The sequence below is a fragment of the Oryctolagus cuniculus genome, chromosome 10 (assembly GCF_051225735.1).
Source record: "Oryctolagus cuniculus isolate XC-2025 breed Fujian yellow rabbit chromosome 10, ASM5122573v1, whole genome shotgun sequence".
Lineage (NCBI taxonomy): Eukaryota > Metazoa > Chordata > Mammalia > Lagomorpha > Leporidae > Oryctolagus > Oryctolagus cuniculus.
The window spans coordinates 109,496,568-109,515,716 of record NC_142876.1 but is presented as its reverse complement, the minus strand read 5'-3'; the positions used below and the strand labels follow the sequence as shown (position 1 = coordinate 109,515,716).

Here is a 19,149-nt window from a genome sequence, read left to right as displayed (position 1 = left end):
GAGCCAACCGTTTACTCAGCCATGGTGACTCAAGGCCAGGAGCTCTAGTCCAAGATGGGTCAGGAAATTGAGGGGCAGGCGTTTGGCGTAGCTGTTACAACACCCATTGCAATGCCCACATCCGCTATCAGAGTGCCTGGGTTTGAGTTCTGGCTCCACCCTCAATTCCAGCTTCCTGCTAATACACACAGTGGGAGGCAGCAGTGGTGGTTCACAGTAGCTGGGTGCCTGCCACCCACCCACGAGATCTGGGTTGAGTTCCTGGCTCCTGGCTTCGGTTTGACCCAGCCATGGACTGTGACAGTCATTTTGGAAATGAACCAGAGGATGGGAGCATGGGAGCACTGTGTCTCCTAAATCAACAAGTGGAAAAAAAAAAAACAACTAGGCCTGGCGTTGAGAAGAGACGTGCAGGAAACCAGCAAGGAACGCAAGGCAGCGAGGACTGCAGGTGGAACATGGTTGCCTCTGTGGAGCCGCGGAGCTGCGGGGGTGGGGGAGGCTGAGACCACCACGCTCTTGAATCATTTTAAACTCCAAGGATGACATACTTCACTGAACACCTTGGGGGCCAAGGTCACTGGGGACTTTGAGAGAAGAGTTTGAGTAGTAGGCAGCAAACCTGGGCCAGGGAGCTGTGAGGTCAGGAGTCGAGGGAGCCATGTACCCAGTGAAAGTGACCTTGGGCATACGGGCAGGTTGACGGGGAGGAGCGTCCGATGGAGGCTTTCTGAGGACATCCTTTTCTAGATAACTGAAGTATATCCCTCAAACTTTTTTTTTTTGGTAAAGATTTATTTTATTTATTTGAAAGAGTTACAGAGAGAGGTAGAGCCAGAGAGAGAGAGAGAGAGAGAGGTCTTCCATCTGCTGGTTCAATCCTCAAATGGCTACAGCAGCCTGAGCTGTGCCAATCTGAAGCCAGGAGCCAGATGCTTATTCCAGATCTCCCACGTGGGTGCAGGGGCCCAAGGACTTGGGCCATCTTCCACTGCTTTCCCAGGCCATAACAGAGAGCTGGATTGGAAGAGGAGCAGCCAGGACTAGAACCGGCACCCTTTGAAAAGTTAGTGAGAAAACATAATTAAAAGATACAGTAGTTTTGGTGCAAACATTTTTTTGTTTTTGAAATCTCTGCATGGTTTTTTCCTAACGCACATTTTCCCTGAACTTGCTGAAGACCACTCATATATAATACCAGTTCTAAGAAAAAAAAAATCGCTCTTGGCCTTTTGACTAAGATCAAGTATAGTAAAAAAAAATAGATACATGAAAACCATAAACAGACCACCTCCTTCCTTCCCTGTGAATGGATGCTAATGCCTCTGATGAGAACTGGAACTTAAACCACTTTGTAAATATATATATATATATATATATATATATATATATAATTTTGAGAGGCAGAAAAAGAGAGAGAGCTCCCATCTGTTGGTTCCCTCCCCAGGTACCCACCATAGCTGGGACTGGGCTGACCAAAGCTGAGAGCCAGGATTTAAGTCCAGGTCTCCTATGTAAATGGTAGGAGCTCCAGTTACTTGAACCATCACTACTGTTTCCCAGGAGTATGTGTTAGCAAGGCATTGGAGTTTAAAGTCAGAGGCAGCTGCTGAAGCCAGGCATTCCAGTGTGGGACACAGGCATCTTTTTTTTTTTTTTTTTTTTTTTTTTTTTGACAGGCAGAGTGGACAGTGAGAGAGGGAGAGACAGAGAAAAAGGTCTTCCTTTGCCATTGGTTCACCCTCCAATGGCTGCCGCGGCCGGCGCGCTGTGGCCGGCGCACCGCGCTGATCCGATGGCAGGAGCCAGGAGCCAGGTGCTTTTCCTGGTCTCCCATGGGGTGCAGGGCCCAAGCACTTGGGCCATCCTCCACTGCACTCCCTGGCCACAGCAGAGAGCTGGCCTGGAAGAGGGGCAACCGGGACAGAATCCGGCGCCCCGACCGGGACTAGAACCCGGTGTGCCGGCGCCGCTAGGTGGAGGATTAGCCTAGTGAGCCACGGCGCCGGCCAGGACACAGGCATCTTAATTGGCAAGTCATCTGTGAGGCCAGATGCCCGCCCTCCGCCCCCTTGAATCTTGCAGAGAGGTGGCAGATCCAAAGCTGTCGCACCCTGGCCAGCCTGCAGGTGCCATGTGTTTAATGTCATAGCGAGCCCTCAGCTCCCCTCTCACAATGTAGACCTGGCCAGGGTCCTGAAAGCCTGCTTTGGAATCTGGGCCTTGGGCCAGCAAGCTTACCTGGAAGCACCTGGCTGAAGGCCACAACCGTGGGCGTACATAGGCTCCCTCGCCCTGGCCCTGTGCACCCACATGCAAGGAGCCAGTGTTTGTTGCCAACAGGTTGAGTGTGATACCACAGTCCATGCATAGTTAGTCTATATTGTGCTTTTTAAAAATATTTACTTTTTATTTATTTGAAAGGCAGAGTTACAAAGAGGCAGCAGCCTCAACAGCAGAGGCGGGGGCCGGGGGGGAAGGTCTTCCATCCGCTGGTTCCCTCCCCAAATGGCTACAATGGCCGGAGCTGTGCCAATCTGAAGCCAGGAGCACAAGCTTCTTCCAGGTCTCCCACATGGGTGCAGGAGCCCAAGCACTTGGGCCATCTTCCACTGCTTTCCCAGACCATAGCAGGGAGCTGGATCAGAAGTGGAGCAGCTAGGACGTGAACCAGCACCCATATGGGATGCTGGCACTGCAGGTGGCGGCTTTACCTGCTACACCACACCCCGTTTTTTCTTTCCATCTTAAGTCAGACTGCTGCTGGGCACCTTTCTGCCTGCCCCCCACCCCAGACCATGGTACTGTGTTCCCATCTGATTAGTCAGGTGGTATGGATGAGTCTCTGTAACAGTTCTCAAAGATACAGGGCACAGAGCATAGAAGGCCATTCCTCTCTCAGAAGTCTGGTCGTTCAACTTCTAGGATGGTGGCTTAACAATGTGGGGTCCCAGGCCCCTTCCCTCTTGTTGCTCTACTGTTCCTCCAGTGTTGTTCACATGGTCCACATTCCAGCCAGCAGGAAGGAGGGAAGAGCAGGAAGGGAAAGTTTGTTGGCGCTTATCACTCTGATGTGCTTCTCATTGGTCAGAACTCAGTCACATGACCACACTGAAGCTGCAGTGGAGCCTGGGAAATGTAGTCTTTAGCCTGGGCAAGCATGTGGCTGGCTAATTTGGAAATTATGTCATTAAAAGAAGGGGAGAATGGATATTAAAAGACAGGGTGGGTGCAGTGGCTCACTAGGCTAATCCTCCGCCTTGTGGCGCCGGCAAAAAAAAAAAAAAAAAGAAGTTGCCAACCTGCTTGTCCCAGTCTTGCCTCTTGACACCGATTCACATGGCTGTCCTTCCCATTTCAGAATCCTGGAGAGGGACGAGAACAGTATTGATGCCTACCAAATGCTGGCTGTGCACGAGCTCGCAAGAGAAGGCAACATGACCACGGTAAGTTGTTTCAGGACTCAGACTCTGGTGGGTGTTTGTTTGTTTGTTTGTTTGTTTTACAGGCAGAGTGGACAGTGAGAGAGAGAGACAGGGAGAAAGGTCTTCCTTTGCCGTTGGTTCACCCTCCAATGGCCGCTGCGCACTGCGGCCAGCGCACCACGCTGATCCGATGGCAGGAGCCAGGAGCCAGGTGCTTTTCCTGGTCTCCCATGGGGTGCAGGGCCCAAGCACCTGGGCCATCCTCCACTGCACTCCCTGGCCACAGCAGAGAGCTGGCCTGGAAGAGGGGCAACCGGGACAGAATCCGGCGCCCCGACCAGGACTAGAACCTGGGGTGCTGGCGCCGCAAGGCGGAGGATTAGCCTAGTGAGCTGAGGCTCCGGCCCGAGGACTCAGACTCTGAACCCTGAGACAGACGTGAGGAGGAAGCCCTCGTAACCTGTAGCATCCCCAACCTCAAGGCCTTAGGGGAGCCCCTGGATCTGAGCTGCCTCCTCTCCATCCCACCCCAGCCCTTGCTGCTAAGAGGGCAGGGGTCTGCTCCGATTTGGCCCTTTGGGCCATGCAGCTCAAGACTTTGGTAGTGAGGGTGACACTGGCTCGGCCTTGTGCTTGCAATGGGAACCTGGCCAGGGACCCGGCCAAGCCTCGGGCTCCTCACGCATTGAGTGGACGTGATGGCACACAAGTGTGAGGTTGTGGAAATGACTAAATGAGATGAGGCAGGAAGTGGAGAGCAGTGCCTGGCACACTGTAAATTTCAGTCAGTGTTAACAGAGGTCAGGGCAGTGTTTCAGAATTCAAGAAATGCCATTTTTTAAAAAAAAGATTTATTTATTTAACTATAAGGCAGAGATACAGAGAGCAGAGACAAAGAGAGGTCTTCCACCCGCTGGTTTACTCCCCCACCCCCACCCACCCAGTGGCTGCAACAGCCAGAGTTGGGCCAATCCGAAGTTAGGAGCCAGGAGCTTCTTCCGGGTCTCCCATGTGGGTACAGGGGCCCAAGCACTTGGGCCATCTTCCACTGCTTTCCCAGGCCACAGCAGAGAGCTGGATCAGAAGTGGAGTAGCTGGGACCTGAACCAGCACTCACATGGGATGCCAGCACTGCAGGTGACAGCTTTACCTGCTACACCACAGTGCCAGCCCCCAAGAAATGCCATTGTTTAAGGGAATGGTTATGGAATTGCCTGGAAAATGACCAGATAGTAGCTAGCCCCTAAGCCTTGGTGTTTTCCAAAGAAATCCAACATAGTCCTCAAAAGCAGTCAGGAACACCTATGATTCCTTTTATTATTACTATTTTTTTTATTTATTTTAATTTACTTGAAATGTAGAGCAACGTACACAGAGACAAAGAAAGAACTTCTCTCTGCTGATTTACTCCCCTAATGTCTGCAACAGCCAGGGCTGGACCAAGCCAAACCTCCGAGTCCAGAACCCCATCTCAGTCTCCACGTGGGTGGCAGGGGCCCAGGCACTTGAGTTATCTTCTGCTGCCTCCCAGGACGCGTTAGCAGGGACTGGGTGGGAAGCAGAGCAGCCGAGACCCTGAGTTGGCACTCGGACGTGGCATGTGAGCGTCCCGAGTGGCAGCTGAGCCCACTGCACCACAACACCCACTTCTAGAATTCTTAATGAAACATTGGTGTTCAGATGTGTTGCTTTCAAAAAAAAAAAAAAAAAGAGTTTGTATTTTTAGCTGAAGCATCACCTTTTGAATAAACAAAGTGCACTGGTTTGTGGAGCCTGGAGCAAATTGAGAGTCTCTGTGGGGTCACGGCAGGAAGAGGCAACTTCCGGTTCCTGCTGCACAGCTCTGAGATTGTGGGTTTGGTGGGGTGGGGTGAGATGGAGGGGACAGACCATATTTAGAAGGAACCTTCAACGAGGGCCCCAGCACTGCCTCTAGGTGGGAACCAAAGAACAAAACCATCCTCAGCACCTGGGCAGGCCTTTCTGGGCCCTGGCCTGGGGGTTAATCCCAGCGGCAGAGTTCACATACAGTAGCCTTGTGTGCCTCACCTCAAACCCTGGCCTGTGGGCCGTCACTGCCTGGGTTTCTCCTTTGACACTAGGTTGCTGCCAGAACCAAGAACTCCCTCCTTCTGGGTGAGGAGAGGGCGCAAGTTCCTCAGGAAGAACCCAAGCTCCGGGCAGGCACTGTAGTGCAGGGCGTCAAGCCACTGCTCGGGACGCCCACATCTCCGATTGCAGTGCTGGTTTGAGTCCCAGCTGTTCCACGCTTTGCATCCAGCTTCCTGCTAATGCACCTGGAAGGCAGCAGATAATGGCCCAAGTGCTTGGGTTCCTGTTAGCCACATGTTAGGCCCAGATGAGAGTCCCAACCCTGGCTATTGCAGGCATTTGAGGACTGAACTAAAGAATGGAAGATCTGTTTCTCTCCCTCCCTCCCTCCTTCTCCCTTTCTCCTTCTCTCTCACTCTCTCTCTGGCTCTTGCTTTCTCAAGCAGATGGAAATAAATATACACATACACACACACATACAAACAGCAACAACAAAAACCAGAACCCTAGCTGGCAGACTGATTGCCTGACCCTTCTGACCCTTCACTGCTGTAGTGGGAAGTTTGGGCAGTGACATTGACCTACAGAGCTGTTGGGAGGGTTTTCTGTACTGACAGAGGTGCCAATACGGTGACAAATAGCAACATGGAGCAGAGGCCCCGTGCTAGCCCAGGTGGTTTGCCAAAGTCCTGGCCTGCTATGGTGTAGACCCTTGTATGACCTTGCTCCTGGCTCTGCCTCAGTAGGTCTGAACGGGCAGCTTCTCATCACAAACTCAGAATTGAGGGGTAGTGCCAGGTCCTAGCTGAATAATGTTCCAGCAAGCTCCACCTGGGAGGTTTTGAAATAATTCTTAACGCCAGGACCACCCCAGCCTGGTTTCATCTGAGTCTCGGGCTTGGGCGATGCCTGAGCATGGGTATTTTTTACATCTCCCAATTGATGCTAATGTGCAGCCAGGGCTGAGAGCCACTGCCCAACCCTGGCTCTGCATGCTGCCTTTGACGTTGTCTGTTTTGTCCCGGCAGGCTGCTGATCATGTTAGCAACCTGATTAAGGCGCTGGAGATGAGCGAGCCCCAAAATCCAAGACTCCATCTGGAAAAAGTTCTGGTGGTTAGCAGGCTGGTAAGAAGTCTCCCCTGGCTTCTGGCATGGTCTCCTTGCTTTCCTTAGGGGACCTCAGCTCCCCCGGGGAGCCCCCTGCACACCGGAGCCTCTCCTTCTACTTCAAACTTAGCCCATCCTCTGTGGCTATTCCTTGCCTCTGGCTGATGACTGACATGTGGGCTGGATATCCTTGGCTCAGATGCTCCTCGTGGGGTCTTAAGGTGCCTTACTTTGGGAAAGAAGGCAGTGTCCCAGCCATTCTGCAGAAGAGCCACGTCCAGCCCTGGCTTCAGGTGCTGGGGCACCCAGCTCCAGTATTTATTTATTTTTTTGAAGATTTTATTTATTTATTTGAAAGAGTTACACAGAGAGAGAAGGAGAAGCAGAGAGAGAGGTCTTCATCCACTGGTTCACTTCCCAATTGGCCATAACGGCCAGATCTGCACTGATTTGAAGACAGGAGACAGGAGCTTCTTCCAGGTCTCCCATGCGGGTGCAGGGGCCCAAGGACTTGGGCCATCTTCTATTGCTCTCCCAGGCCACAGCAGAGAGCTGGATCAGAAGTGAAGCAGCCGGGACTCGAATAGGCACCCATATGGGATGCCAGCACTGCAGGCAGTGGCTTTACCCACTATGCCACCGTGCCAGCCCCTCCAGTATTTATGTTTATGGAATCAGCCTGGGGCAGCTGCCAGTCTTCTTAGGTCTGTTTGACACCAACGAAGGTCCAAATAGAGCAGCTTGTCCAAGGATCTGTGTCCCTGTCAGATCCTGCGGCCCCAAAGCAAAACTAAGAACGTAGACAGCTCTGGGACCTTGGGGACCGAAGTACAGAGTGGGAGGCCACGAGGATGCCTCCTCTCCCTCCGTCTGTGCGTGCACTCCACACGGGGCGGGGGGCAGATGGTGGCTGGCGGGAGCGCTGCCCAAGACGGGGCATAAAGGGCTTCTCTCTCCCAGCTTTAGTCTTTGAAAAACCTCTTTGTGAACGCTTGGCCAGACAGGAGATGGGTCCTTGGGAGGTCCCTGTGGCCGAGGCAGGTTCCTAAGGCTGCACAGCCCTGCCAGGGCGTCCCCCATTCCTAGCGTGCCCTTGCTGAGGAGGGCTGGACTGACGGGACTCCCCGTCCCCACGTGCCTGTTCTGTGCAGTGTGGGAGGCACCAGGCCGTTCTCCAGCTGGTGGGGAGCTTCATGGAGCGCATCTTCCTGGCCACCCCTTCCTACGCCCAGGCGGCCACCGAGCTGGGCTACCTCCTCGTCCTGCGGAACCAGGTGAAGGAGGCGTTTCTGTGGTACTCAGAGGCCATGAAGCTGGACGAGGGCAGCGTGGCTGCCTTGACAGGTCAGTACAGGCCAGGAGGGGCGGGGTTGGGAGCCCAGCGCAGCCTCCGGGGGTCTAGAGGAGGAGCCGTTCTCCACAGAGGGTCTGTGAGTTGAGGGGTACGCTGCGTGACGGGGTGGCCTTCTGCAGATCCACAGGCGTGGAAGTGAGAGGTACGGGACTGCTCAGAAGTGTGGTCAAAATCAGTCCCTAGTTGTCCAAACTGGCTCTCCCGGAAGACTGGCAACCTCAACCTTCTACTTGGTGGGCCCTGCTTCCCCTTGGAGACCAGCGTTGGAGACAGTCCCACCCCCATGCCCTGCTCACACATGCACACACACTTACACACGTGTACTCACACACACGTGCAGACACAGACGCTCACACACTCGCACACACACACACATGCACACGCACACATGCCTCCATATGTGCCTCCCCCGCAGGTCCCAGAACTGAAGGCCACCAGCAATGGTTATTCTGAGAGTTTTATTTCCCTGTCCAGATGCTTTTTTACAAATCCCTTCTATAAATGTCAAATAATTTCCTCCACATTCCCATTTTCATTTTACACTTTTTTTTCCCTCAAAACTTCCCATACCATGGTCTCTGGCACATTTTTTTTTTTAGGTTGATTTTATTTATTTGAAAGGTATAGTTACAGAGGAAGAGAGGGGGAGACAGAGATCTTCCATCCACAGGTTCTCTCCAAATGGCCACAACGGGCAGTGCTGGGTCAGACCAAAACCAAGAGCCAGGAACTTCTTCTGGGTCTTCCACATGGGTGCAGGGACCCAAGCACTTGGCCCGTCTTCCACTGCTTTCCCAGGCTATAGCAGAGAGCTGGGTTGGAAGTGGAGCAGCCAGGACATGAACCAGGACAGGGATGAGAAGTGGAGGAGTTAGGATCCAAACCCATCCTCTCATATGGGATGTGTGCACACTAAAGTGTGCTTCTCCAGACAGTATGGTATAGCCTGCCCATTTTCTTTGCTCCATTATCAGGGAGCTGGATGGAATATGGAGCAGCTGGGACTGGAACCAGCACCCATATGGGATGTGGGCACTGCAGCTGGTGTCGCTGGCCCCCTCTGGTGTATTCTAAATGACCACATTTGATTTGGGTTGAGGAAGCCATGTGACCCAGTGCTGAGAGCTGGTCGTTTCCTGCCCTGGCCCGAGGGCAAGTCAGGCACATTTGCCCCACCCTCCAGGCTCCTCTTATTCCCAGTATCCTCTGAGTAGATGCTCATGGTTTCTGCCAGGCTGGCCCCTCAGATCCATGTCTCTCCTCCCGTCCTACATCCTCTGAAAATTGTAAAAGACATTCTGAACAGATAACAAATCCATTGCAGCCCAGCAACATGGTTCAGTAGGACCAGCAACTTTGGAGAACTTCGAATTTCTACAAGATGCAAGGTTTCGTTTTTTTTTTTTTTTTTTTTTTTTGACAGGCAGAGTGGACAGTGAGAGAGAGAGACAGAGAGAAAAGTCCTCCTTTTGCCGTTGGTTCACCCTCCAATGGCCGCTGCGGCCAGCGCACTGTGGCCGGCGCACCGCACTGATCCGATGGCAGGAGCCAGGTACTTATCCTGGTCTCCCATGGGGTGCAGGGCCCAAGCACTTGGGCCATCCTCCACTGCACTCCTGGGCCACAGCAGAGAGCTGGCCTGGAAGAGGGGCAACTGGGACAGAATCCAGCGCCCCGACCGGGACTAGAACCTGGTGTGCCGGCGCCGCAAGGCGGAGGATTAGCCTAGTGAGCCGCGGCACCAGCCCAAGGTGCAAGGTTAATGATATCAAACACATGACAATTCCAGGTAGAGCTAGAAACCCCTAAGTTGGCATGGGCAGAGCTGGGTCAGCTAGCGAATGAGCTTTCCCCAAAGAGCTCTAGTCAAGACTGAAGAAGCAGCTCAGGGCGGCCAGGGGCTGCGAGTCAGGCAGGGCAGCAGGCAGTGAGAAGACCCTGGGGGGGGGGGTGGAGCCATGCCCAGCCCAGGGACAGGCATCCAGGAGCCTCTCTCTCATGGGCCTTGGGTCAGGTGACTTCCCACTTGGCCCAGGGACTTGAAGGACAAAAAGGCCAGGCTGCTCAGCACACAGGCAAAATCCCCTAAAATGTTCTTTTATCAGGGAGAGCCCCAGCAGTCAGCCAGAGGGAAGTGCAGTGGCCAGAAAACCTGTGTCACTCACCCCAGCCCAAGCCCTACCCACTTGTGTGCCTGGAGTCACCATCCTATCTGCTCGCTGTGGGAAAACTAGTGACCCTAACAGTTTGGGAAATCTGCCTGGCAACTAGCGCTCAGCGGTCTAGTCCTTTATTTGTAAATCTGCCAGCAGCCTGGAAGAGGGGCCGAGTGGACCATGCAGAGCAGTGGCCCTTGGAGCAGCAGAGGTGAGGCTGGGTGCAGAAAAGACTTTTCTCCTCCAAAACACCTGCAGTGTGTTTGGCCAAGCTTTTATGTCAAGTTGAGAACAGACTGCTATGAAAGAGGCACAGAGAACAAAAGAGCGTTGCTGAACATGGAAAACGTCATTAGCGAGTGAAGAAGCCCGTGGGCAGGCCAAATAGTGGCCAGGAAGTAACTCACTCACCAAGGTGGCGATGAGGACAACAGTGAGGAGGCGTGAGTGCTCCCGAACACCCGGGAAATTATCTGTGAAACGAGTAAGAGGAACCGAGAGTGGTACTCTCAGCATCAAAGCGTATCACAAAACCACAGAGAGTAAGTCAGCCCGAGGCCGGCGCCTGTGGAATAAACAGACAAACGAGACATGGAAGTCCTGGTTGCAAACCAGTAGGTTGTTCAGTGACTCCTGCTTGAACACCTGGCTTTCCATTGTAAAATAAAAAATGCATACGTATATACGCGCATGCCATTCCCTGCCTCACACCATATTCAAATTCCAGGTGCATTAAGTATTTGAACATAAAATTAGGATTTTTAAACCTGATTACAGGCTCAGAAGTTGTAGAGGCAACTATTCTATCTATTTGCATAAATACTAGATGGTGATAGACAAGGTAAAAACATAGTTAAAATATAGGTGGGAAGCATGTAGAAAATGCAACACTGGTTCATCTTAGTAGGTCAGACAAAAACAGCACCCAAAAATAAAAACAAGTAGGCTATGAACAGGCAACTCACAGCAAAAAAGGAAAGGCTGTGAAAAGATTAGTATTCTCCCTAATAAAGATGTGGATTGAAACTGGTTCCTTTTCAGTTTCTAAATTGGCAAAGATCAGCCTGTGAATTTGTTGGGAAAGGACACTTAAAATTCTTGGCAATAATGTAAATTCAGATAACTCCAGAGAGCAAGTTGGCCTTATCTGTTGGTGATTAATTAAATGAGTTTTTTGAGAGGCGGATAGACAGAGTTCCTATGTCCTGCTTTACTCCCAGGTGCCCACAATGGTCAGGGTGGAACAAGGACCAGGCTGGGGATGAAGCTGGGGTGCAGGAACTCAACCCAAGTCTTCCACATGGATGTCAGGAATCCAGTTGAGCCATCACAGCTGCCTCCTAGGGTCTGTGTTAGCTAGAAGCTGGGTATCAAACCCAGGTACTCTAGCACGGGACATGTATGTCTCAGCTGTTAGGATAAACTCTTGTCTGCCCATCTGTATGCATATTAGATATTCATGCCTCTTGACTCGTCAGCTCTAGTTCAGGAATTAGAACATAGGAAAATACTCACCATGGCATCGTAATACAAAAACACTGTAAACAAGCTAAATATGCAAATGTTAAATGGTTATATCCGCAGAATATTGTGTGTATTGTCAGTAAAGAGAATGGGGTAGGCTTGTATGAAGTGATGGGAAAACAAGTCCATCATATATAAAGTTGTAAGGTGGTATATATGCACTTTGATTGCCATGTGTATGCACGTCTTGAAACCATTGGTAGGCTCATCTGTGTGTGTACGTACATTAATAACATATACTTAAAACAGTGTTGGAAGGAATAGCCCCCACATGCTTACTGGTGGTCACCTGTAGAGACAGAATTGTTAAGCCAGAGGATGAGCTGGAGTTGCTTTTCTACATTTGCCCGTATGATTTGAATTCTTTCCTTTGCGGGTGTTTCACACTTTGAGAAGACGCTGGGAGAGATCTGCCCTGGGACACCTTCCTTCCTCTGTCTCACCCGTGTCCTTGACCCTGTGGGCTGCTCAGCCTCGTTCTGTCCATTCACAGGGATCATCTGGTGCCAGATCTTGGAGGGCCACCTGGAAGAGGCGGGGCACCAGCTGGAATTCCTGAAGGAGGTGCAGCAGTCCCTAGGGAAGTCGAAGGTCAGCACTCCCGGGGGCGTGGAGGGCTCCGGGTCGTGTCCCCTGCCCTCTTCCCACTGCCCTCTTCCAGCAGGGAACAGCCGAGGTGGCCTGCGCCTCCACTTTGCCCCTGAGACTCGGGCCTCGCTTCTGCAGGTGCTGGTTTTCCTCCAGGCTCTTCTGGCCTCCAGGAAGAGCAAGGGGGAACAGGAGGTCACGGCGCTGCTCCAGGAGGCCGTGGAGCTCCACTTCTGCGGCATGCGAGGCCTCCCCATGGGCTGCGAGTACTTTGAAAAGCTGGACCCGCCCTTCCTGGTCTGCGTGGCCAAAGAGTACTTGCTCTTCTGCCCTAAGCAGGTTAGGGAAGGGTCCATCTTCACGGCAGGGCTTTGAGGTGCAGGTTTGGATAGGGCACAGTCCCCAGGCTGGAGTGGGGCTGGGGTGGGGGAAACCAGTGCTTTTCAAACTTGAATGTGCAGTGCACAGATCAGCTGGGAGGTGGTTGTCCCAGTGCAAATGCTGACTGTGAGAGCCTCGCAGCCCTGACCAGCTCCCAGGCGATGCTGATGCTGCTGGCCCAGGGAGCACCCTTGGAGGAGGAGGGTGTTGGCCTCTACCCTGCCTTTACCCTGGATTAGAACTTGGCTCCCCATTTTTCCGGAGCCTTCTAAGGTATGTGTTCATCTTGACTTGCTCATGCCACTTTCTAGGCCAGTTAAGGTCCCTTGTGGACAAGGACTGTATTTTCATGTGTCTTGGTAGCCCCTCCACGCCTCACAGCGCGTCGTTCAGCAGGTATCTGCTGGGTGCTGTGCCCTGTGCCAGACATCACCCTGGGTACCAGGGAGACGAGAGTGAGCAGAACAGGGTCCCCGTTCTCTGGAGCTCAGGCTCTAGGAAGAGCGGGTCATAAACTAGTGTGGGATAAAGCAGGAGTCCTGCCTCGTGAGTGTCTCTCAGAGCAGCAGACCACACAGCAGGTCCCCTGTGCTCCCGCAGCCCCGGGCACCCGGCCAGATCGTGGCTCCACTTCTTAACCAAGTCACCGTGATCTTGACTCCTGTGGTCAAGGCAGCACCAGCTCTGTTCGACTCCATGTATGTGATGGCTCAGATCAAGTATCTCTCAGGTAAGCCAGTGGATCCTGGAGACCAGGCAGGGTTGTGTCTTCTCACAGCCCTGTTCGTCTGCTCAGGCACCTGCTGGGATTTCTGTTCGCTCACCCCCAAATCCTTGTCCACAAGATGTGTCCACAGGCTCCCTGCCTGGGATACTTTAAACACAGACTGCACAGAGACACAATGGGCCTCTTACCAGGCCTGCCTGCTCCTTCCAGCTTCCAGTCCCCCAGGGATCTTCTGACCTGCACCAGCAGGGGTCTCTCCCATCCAGGCCATTTTTGGATGACTAACTTGATCTGTGCAGGTTATAGTTATTGAACTTGGATAAAGTAGTACTCAAAATAGGCAAAAAAAATTCTCTCACGGAGCTTGCATTTTATTTTTATTTATTTATTTTAAATAATTTTTTTAATCCAGGGCCAGTGCTGTGGCATAGTAGGTTAAGCATCGTGTGTAACACTGGCATCTCATATGGGTGCCAGTTCAAGTCTTTGCCCCTGCACTTCTGATCCAGCTCTCTGCTGTGGCCTGGGAAAGCAGTAGAAGATGGCCTAAGTGTGTGGACCCCTGCACTGTGTGGGAGACCTGGAGGAAGCTCCTGGCTCTGGATCTGTCCAGCTCCAGCCTTTGTGGTCATTTGGGGAGTTAATCAGTGGATGGAAGACCTCCCTCTCTCTGTCTCTCCCTCTCTAACTCAGCCTCTCAAGTAAATAAGTCATTTATTTATTTGAAAGGCAGAAAGACAAACAAAAATCTCCCACTTCATTTCACAAATGCCCATTATAGTCTGGACTGGACTAGGGCTGGGACAGGTCAAAACCAGAAGCCTGGCGTTCCATCTGGGTCTCCCATGTGGGTGCCAGATATCCAAGTGTTGAGCTGTCACCTGCTGCCTCCTGGGGTGTACATTAGCAGGAAGCTGGAGTTGGGAGCACTGCTGGGACCCAAACCCTGTCTGTCCCACCCCAGGCTGCTCTGGTGTCCTGAGGGCTTCCAAGGATCCAGAGTCCAGTAGCCATGTCTGCCCTTCAGCACTGCCCCGTCTTCATCCCCCACCCCCGCTCATCTGGGTGCTAGTCTGCCCACAACTTCGAGGTCTCCTGGGGACAAGGCCGGGAGGGAGGACTGTAGCCAGCAGATCTGGGGCCAAAGCACAGCCTCTTGCTGCTTAGGTTGCCATGGTGACCTCTTCCCATTTCCACAGCTCACAGGGAAGGAGCAGGGAGTTTGGGACCTGGCAGCAGGGTTTTCCCCACCCACCAGGTTATGGACCCCAAGCAGAAGCTGCTGAGGGACACAGCCGCAGAGAAAAGGGGGGCTCGCCTAGCAGTACATCACATGCATGCCCAGGCCGCTACCACCACCCCAGAAACACCAGCCTGGCAGGCTCCTCGGCCCCCGGTGCCCTTGGGCTCGGAGCTCTGAAGGGCCTGCATTGGAGTGCTCACCTCATCCCCTGCAAGCAGAGTGCCTTACATCAGTGGAGCCCCAGGCCTCCCATCTCACAGATAAGGACAGATGTCAATCAGACATGCTGAAGTCCTTCGCATGTGGCATATAGAGCAGGTGCTGCATAAACCGTGGCTGTTGCCATTGCCGTTGTTATTAGGTTTTGTTCTGCTCTTCGGTGTGGGAATTGAAATGTGCGTGGTCCCTGGAGCCTCCAGGTAAAACAGCAAAGTGACTTAGCCAAGGGCTGCAGGGACCAGCGGGGTGTTACACCTGAGTTGTTGGGTTTCCTGGCTTTTGTCTGGTCTTAGGCAGGAAACTCTTTTTTTTTTTTTTTTTTTTTTTTTTTTGACAGAGTGGACAGTGAGAGAGAGACAGAGAGAAAGGTCTTCCTTTGCCGTTGGTTCACCCCCCAATGGCCACCGCGGCTGGCACACTGCGCTGATCTGAAGGCAGGAGCCAGGTGCATCCTCCTGGTCTCCCATGCAGGTGCAGGGCCCAAGCACCTGGGCCATCCTCCACTGCCTTCCCGGGCCACAGCAGAGAGATGGACTGGAAGAGGGGCAACCAGGACAGAATTCGGCACCCCAACCGGGACTAGAACCCGGTGTGCCGGCACCACAGGCGGAGGATTAGCCTAGTGAGCTGCAGTGCAGGCCCTAGGCAGGGAACTCTTGAGTGAGGCAGTAGAAAGCCCGGTCCAGTGCCCAGCGTGGCTGTTTCTGAGTAATAACTTGAACCTCATTCTGCCTCTCCAAGGACCCCCACATGGAGAGGTTTATTTGTGATTCCTAGGAGAACTGGAGAATGCCCACAGCACCCTGAAGTGTTGCCTGGAGCTGGACCCCACCTTTGTGGATTCCCACCTCCTCATGGCCCAGATCTACCTGGCTCAAGGCAACTTTGCCATGTGCTCCCACTGCTTGGAGCTGGGCGTCAGCCACAACTTCCAGGTGGGGGTCCTCTGTTCCCTGTGCCTGCTCAGCACCCAGAAGCCCAGCTGGCTGCAGCCCCTGCGCACCCCAGGGTCCCCCTGCTTCCCTCTGTCTCTCTTGCTGGCCTAAAGGGCAGGGGTAGGCTCCTGGGGCTCGTGGGGCTTTCTCCATGGCTGCTTTTCTTGCAGCCACAGAGGCAAACTGGAGCCCCCGCTGTACTGTGTTCCTCCTAGGTTCGAGACCACCCCCTCTACCACTTCATCAAGGCCAGGGCACTCAACAAGTCCGGAGACCACGCAGAGGCCATCAAGACACTGAAAATGATCATGAAGCTTCCCACTGTGAAGGTGGAAGAAGGCAAGAAGTTCCGGGGGCACCCTGTGCAGCCCAGCGAGCGGGTGTCCATCCTACTGGAACTGGCAGATGCCCTCCGGCTGAACGGGGAGCTGGTAGGCAATGGCATGCTCTTTTCCCTTGGGTGCGGGGCATGTTGGAAGCCAAGGAGAGCCTGGAAACCCAGCTCTTTAGTTCTGCCAAACGTCTACTTGTGCTGGTGTTTGAGCCTTTACCGTTTGGGGAGTGTGGGCCTTCTCTGCCTTGAAGGCTTCAGTGACTCCCCTTGCCCTCAGGATAAGTTCCCAGCCCAGTGGATCCTGTGTGATCTGCTCTCTGGCTTGCTCACTGTCCCCGTGAAGATCTCAAGGAGGCAGGCCCAGCAGGGCCACCACCAGCGCTTGTGCAGACTGGATACTGCACAGCTGCAAGGCCAGTCACATGATGATCTCTAAGAACTATGTCCCCTGGGAGTATTGCAGTGCACAACATGCTTAACTGTATGCGACAGCTCCAGGGCCTTGGAAAGCCCAGGTGGGCAGAGCAGGAAGAACCTGGGCATCCCCAGCTGGTCCGTGGAGGCCGTGAGGAACACGGAGGCGGGGACAAGGCCTGGGGCCAGGGCTGGAATCTGCGTGTTTCCTTGGCCTCACTGGCTGCTGGCCTCAGCACCTTGTGGGAGGGGCCTTGTCCAGGACCCTTCTGTGATCCAGCAGTACTGGGACCTGCAGCCTTCTCCTGGGATGATCTGGGGGAGAGAGAGAGATTTAGCATCTTCCTTAAAGACGGGAAAGTGGAAACGTGTATTTTCCTTCCTTAAGTCTTATAAAAAGGAACAAAAGAACTAAAGTAGTGAAGGACTCTCCCTCTGTAACAAAATGAGGGAACAGCCGTGTGCAGGAGGAGTTGATTCATGCAGTCACTGAGTCGGTCCCTAGTTCCCGAGGACCTCCCGTCCGCCAGGCATTATGATGGGGGCTGGGGACAAAGGTGAGCAAGCCAGTGAGGAGCCCTCTGCTCCCAGAAGTTACCCTGGGCCGCAGCACGAGAAAGCAGGTGCTGGGCCAGGAAGCCTGAGCTGCCAGTGTGGGCTTGGAGCCTTCTGAGCAGAGGATGTGGCCAAGGCACGGGAAAAGCAGGGGCGTTCCTGGAGGAACCCAGTCCCACCCCCGGAGAAGGGCAGGGCTGCTGGACGACAGCCAGCCCGGGGCGTTGTCAAAGAGGAACCGAAAGGAGTCGGCGAAAAGCCCGAGACTCACATCTGTGATAATGAAATGAAGCAACTGTACCTATTAAATGAAAAATGACGTTCGTTTTCAACAAAGAATGGAACCGCTGCTCTCTGCACTCAAAAAACTGGAGAGCTCAGAGTGAAAGTGCAAAGATGGCCCGCCTGGCCAACAGCAGAGGGGCAGGCTCCAGGCCCAGAGAGGGACCTAAGAGAACTCCACTGACAGGCCCTCAGCTGGAAAAGGTCTTTGAGCAAAAGCAGGAACGTGCAAGGGGATGGGCCCTGGGCCTCATAGGGAGGGAGACTGTCAGCAGGTTTTGAGGTCCAGCGAATAATCAGGTTATTACAGTTGGGGGTTCCCGTACCCCAAGCTAGTCAGGCATCGTCTCCTGTCGTCTGGAACCGTGGCCATGAACTTGAAAAGGATTTTCTGCCTCCAGAGCTGCTCTGCTCTGCAGACCGCCTTATCCTTGACTTCTGTGTGCCACGGCTGAGCCCAGCTCTGTCTCCATGTTTTGTGGGGAATTTTTTTTTTTTTAATGATTGATGTATTGATTTGAAAGAGTAACCCAGAGAAAAAGAGATCTTCCTTCCACTGGTTTATTCCCCACCAGTGGCTGCAACAGCTAGGCCTGGGCCAGGCCAAAGCCAGGAGTCAGGAGCTTCATCCGGGTCTCCCATGTGGCTACAAGGCCTCTAGGAATTCGACCATCTTCTGCTACCTTCCCAGACACATTAGCGGGGAGCTGGATTGGAAGTGGAGCAGCCAGGACCCAAACCAGCCCTCACATGGGATGACAGCGCTGCAGGCAGCAGCTTTACCTGCTACACCACAATACCAACCCTTACGTGCTTTTATTTATTTATTTATTTTTAATATTTTCTGGGGGCCAGCATTGTGGCGCAGTGGGTTAAGCCATTGCCTGCAGCGCTGGCAACTCCTATGGGCGCTGGTTGGAGCCCTGGCTACTCTACTTCTGATCCAGTTGCCTGCTAATATACCTGGGAAGGCAGTGGAAGATGGCCCAAGTACTTGGCCCCTGCACCTATGTGGAAGACCCAGAAGAAGCCCCTGGCTCCTGGCTTCAGCCTTGCCCAGCCCTGGCCATTGCTGCCGTTTGAGGAGTGGATCAGCAGATGGAAGATCTCTCTCTGTCTCTCCCTCTTTCTCTCTGTAACTCTGCCTTTGAAATAAATAAAATAAGCCTTTAAAAAAATTATTTTCTGGGCAGCCACTGTGACCAGCAGGTTAGGCCACTGCTTGGGATGCCCACATCCCATATCAGAGTGCTGAGCTGAGTCCCATCTCCTCTGCTTCTGGTCCAGCTTCCTGCTACTGCCTCCTGGGAGGCAACAGATGACAGCTCAAGTGTTTGTGTCCCTGCCTCCTACATAAGAGGCCCAGATGGAGTTCCTGGCTCCTGACTTCAGCTTGACCCAGCTCTGACTGTTGTGGGCATTTAGGGAGTGAACCAGAGGATAGAAGTTTCTCTCTCTTTCTCTGTCCATCCTGTTTTCTGTCATACTGCTTTTCAAATCTTTTTAAAAAGTTTAGTCTACTTGAAATGCCACATGAGAGCAAAAGAGAGAGAGAGAGAGGTCAGTTTTCTGTCTACTCGTTTACTCCCCAAATGGCTGCAATGGCTGAAAACAGACCAGGCTGAAGCCTGGAGCTTGCAGTTCCTTCTGGGTCTCCCGCATGAGTGGCAGGGATCCAAGGACTTGGACCATCTTCTGCTGCTTTCCCAGGTGCATTAGCAGAGAGCTGGATTGGAAGGGAAGCAGCCAGGACTCAAACTAGCTCTCCGATATGAGATGCTGGCATCAAAAACAGTGGCTTATCCCACAGCACCACAACACCAGCCTGTAAACATTTTATTTATTTATTTT

General features: G+C 53.0%; 1 protein-coding gene across 3 annotated transcripts in view; it reads left to right on the top strand.

Moving 5' to 3' along the window:
- Window positions 1-19,149, top strand: part of TTC21A (tetratricopeptide repeat domain 21A) — a 35,463-nt gene that overhangs the window by 6,850 nt on the left and 9,464 nt on the right. For all 3 annotated transcript variants that reach the window (XM_051852632.3, XM_070051005.2, XM_051852631.3), the window contains exons 7-14: window positions 3,362-3,446; window positions 6,506-6,604; window positions 7,738-7,930; window positions 12,114-12,211; window positions 12,347-12,547; window positions 13,190-13,319; window positions 15,556-15,713; window positions 15,929-16,144. In XM_051852632.3, the coding sequence (XP_051708592.3) occupies window positions 3,362-3,446; window positions 6,506-6,604; window positions 7,738-7,930; window positions 12,114-12,211; window positions 12,347-12,547; window positions 13,190-13,319; window positions 15,556-15,713; window positions 15,929-16,144 (1,180 nt within the window). The remainder of the gene's footprint in view (window positions 1-3,361; window positions 3,447-6,505; window positions 6,605-7,737; window positions 7,931-12,113; window positions 12,212-12,346; window positions 12,548-13,189; window positions 13,320-15,555; window positions 15,714-15,928; window positions 16,145-19,149) is intronic.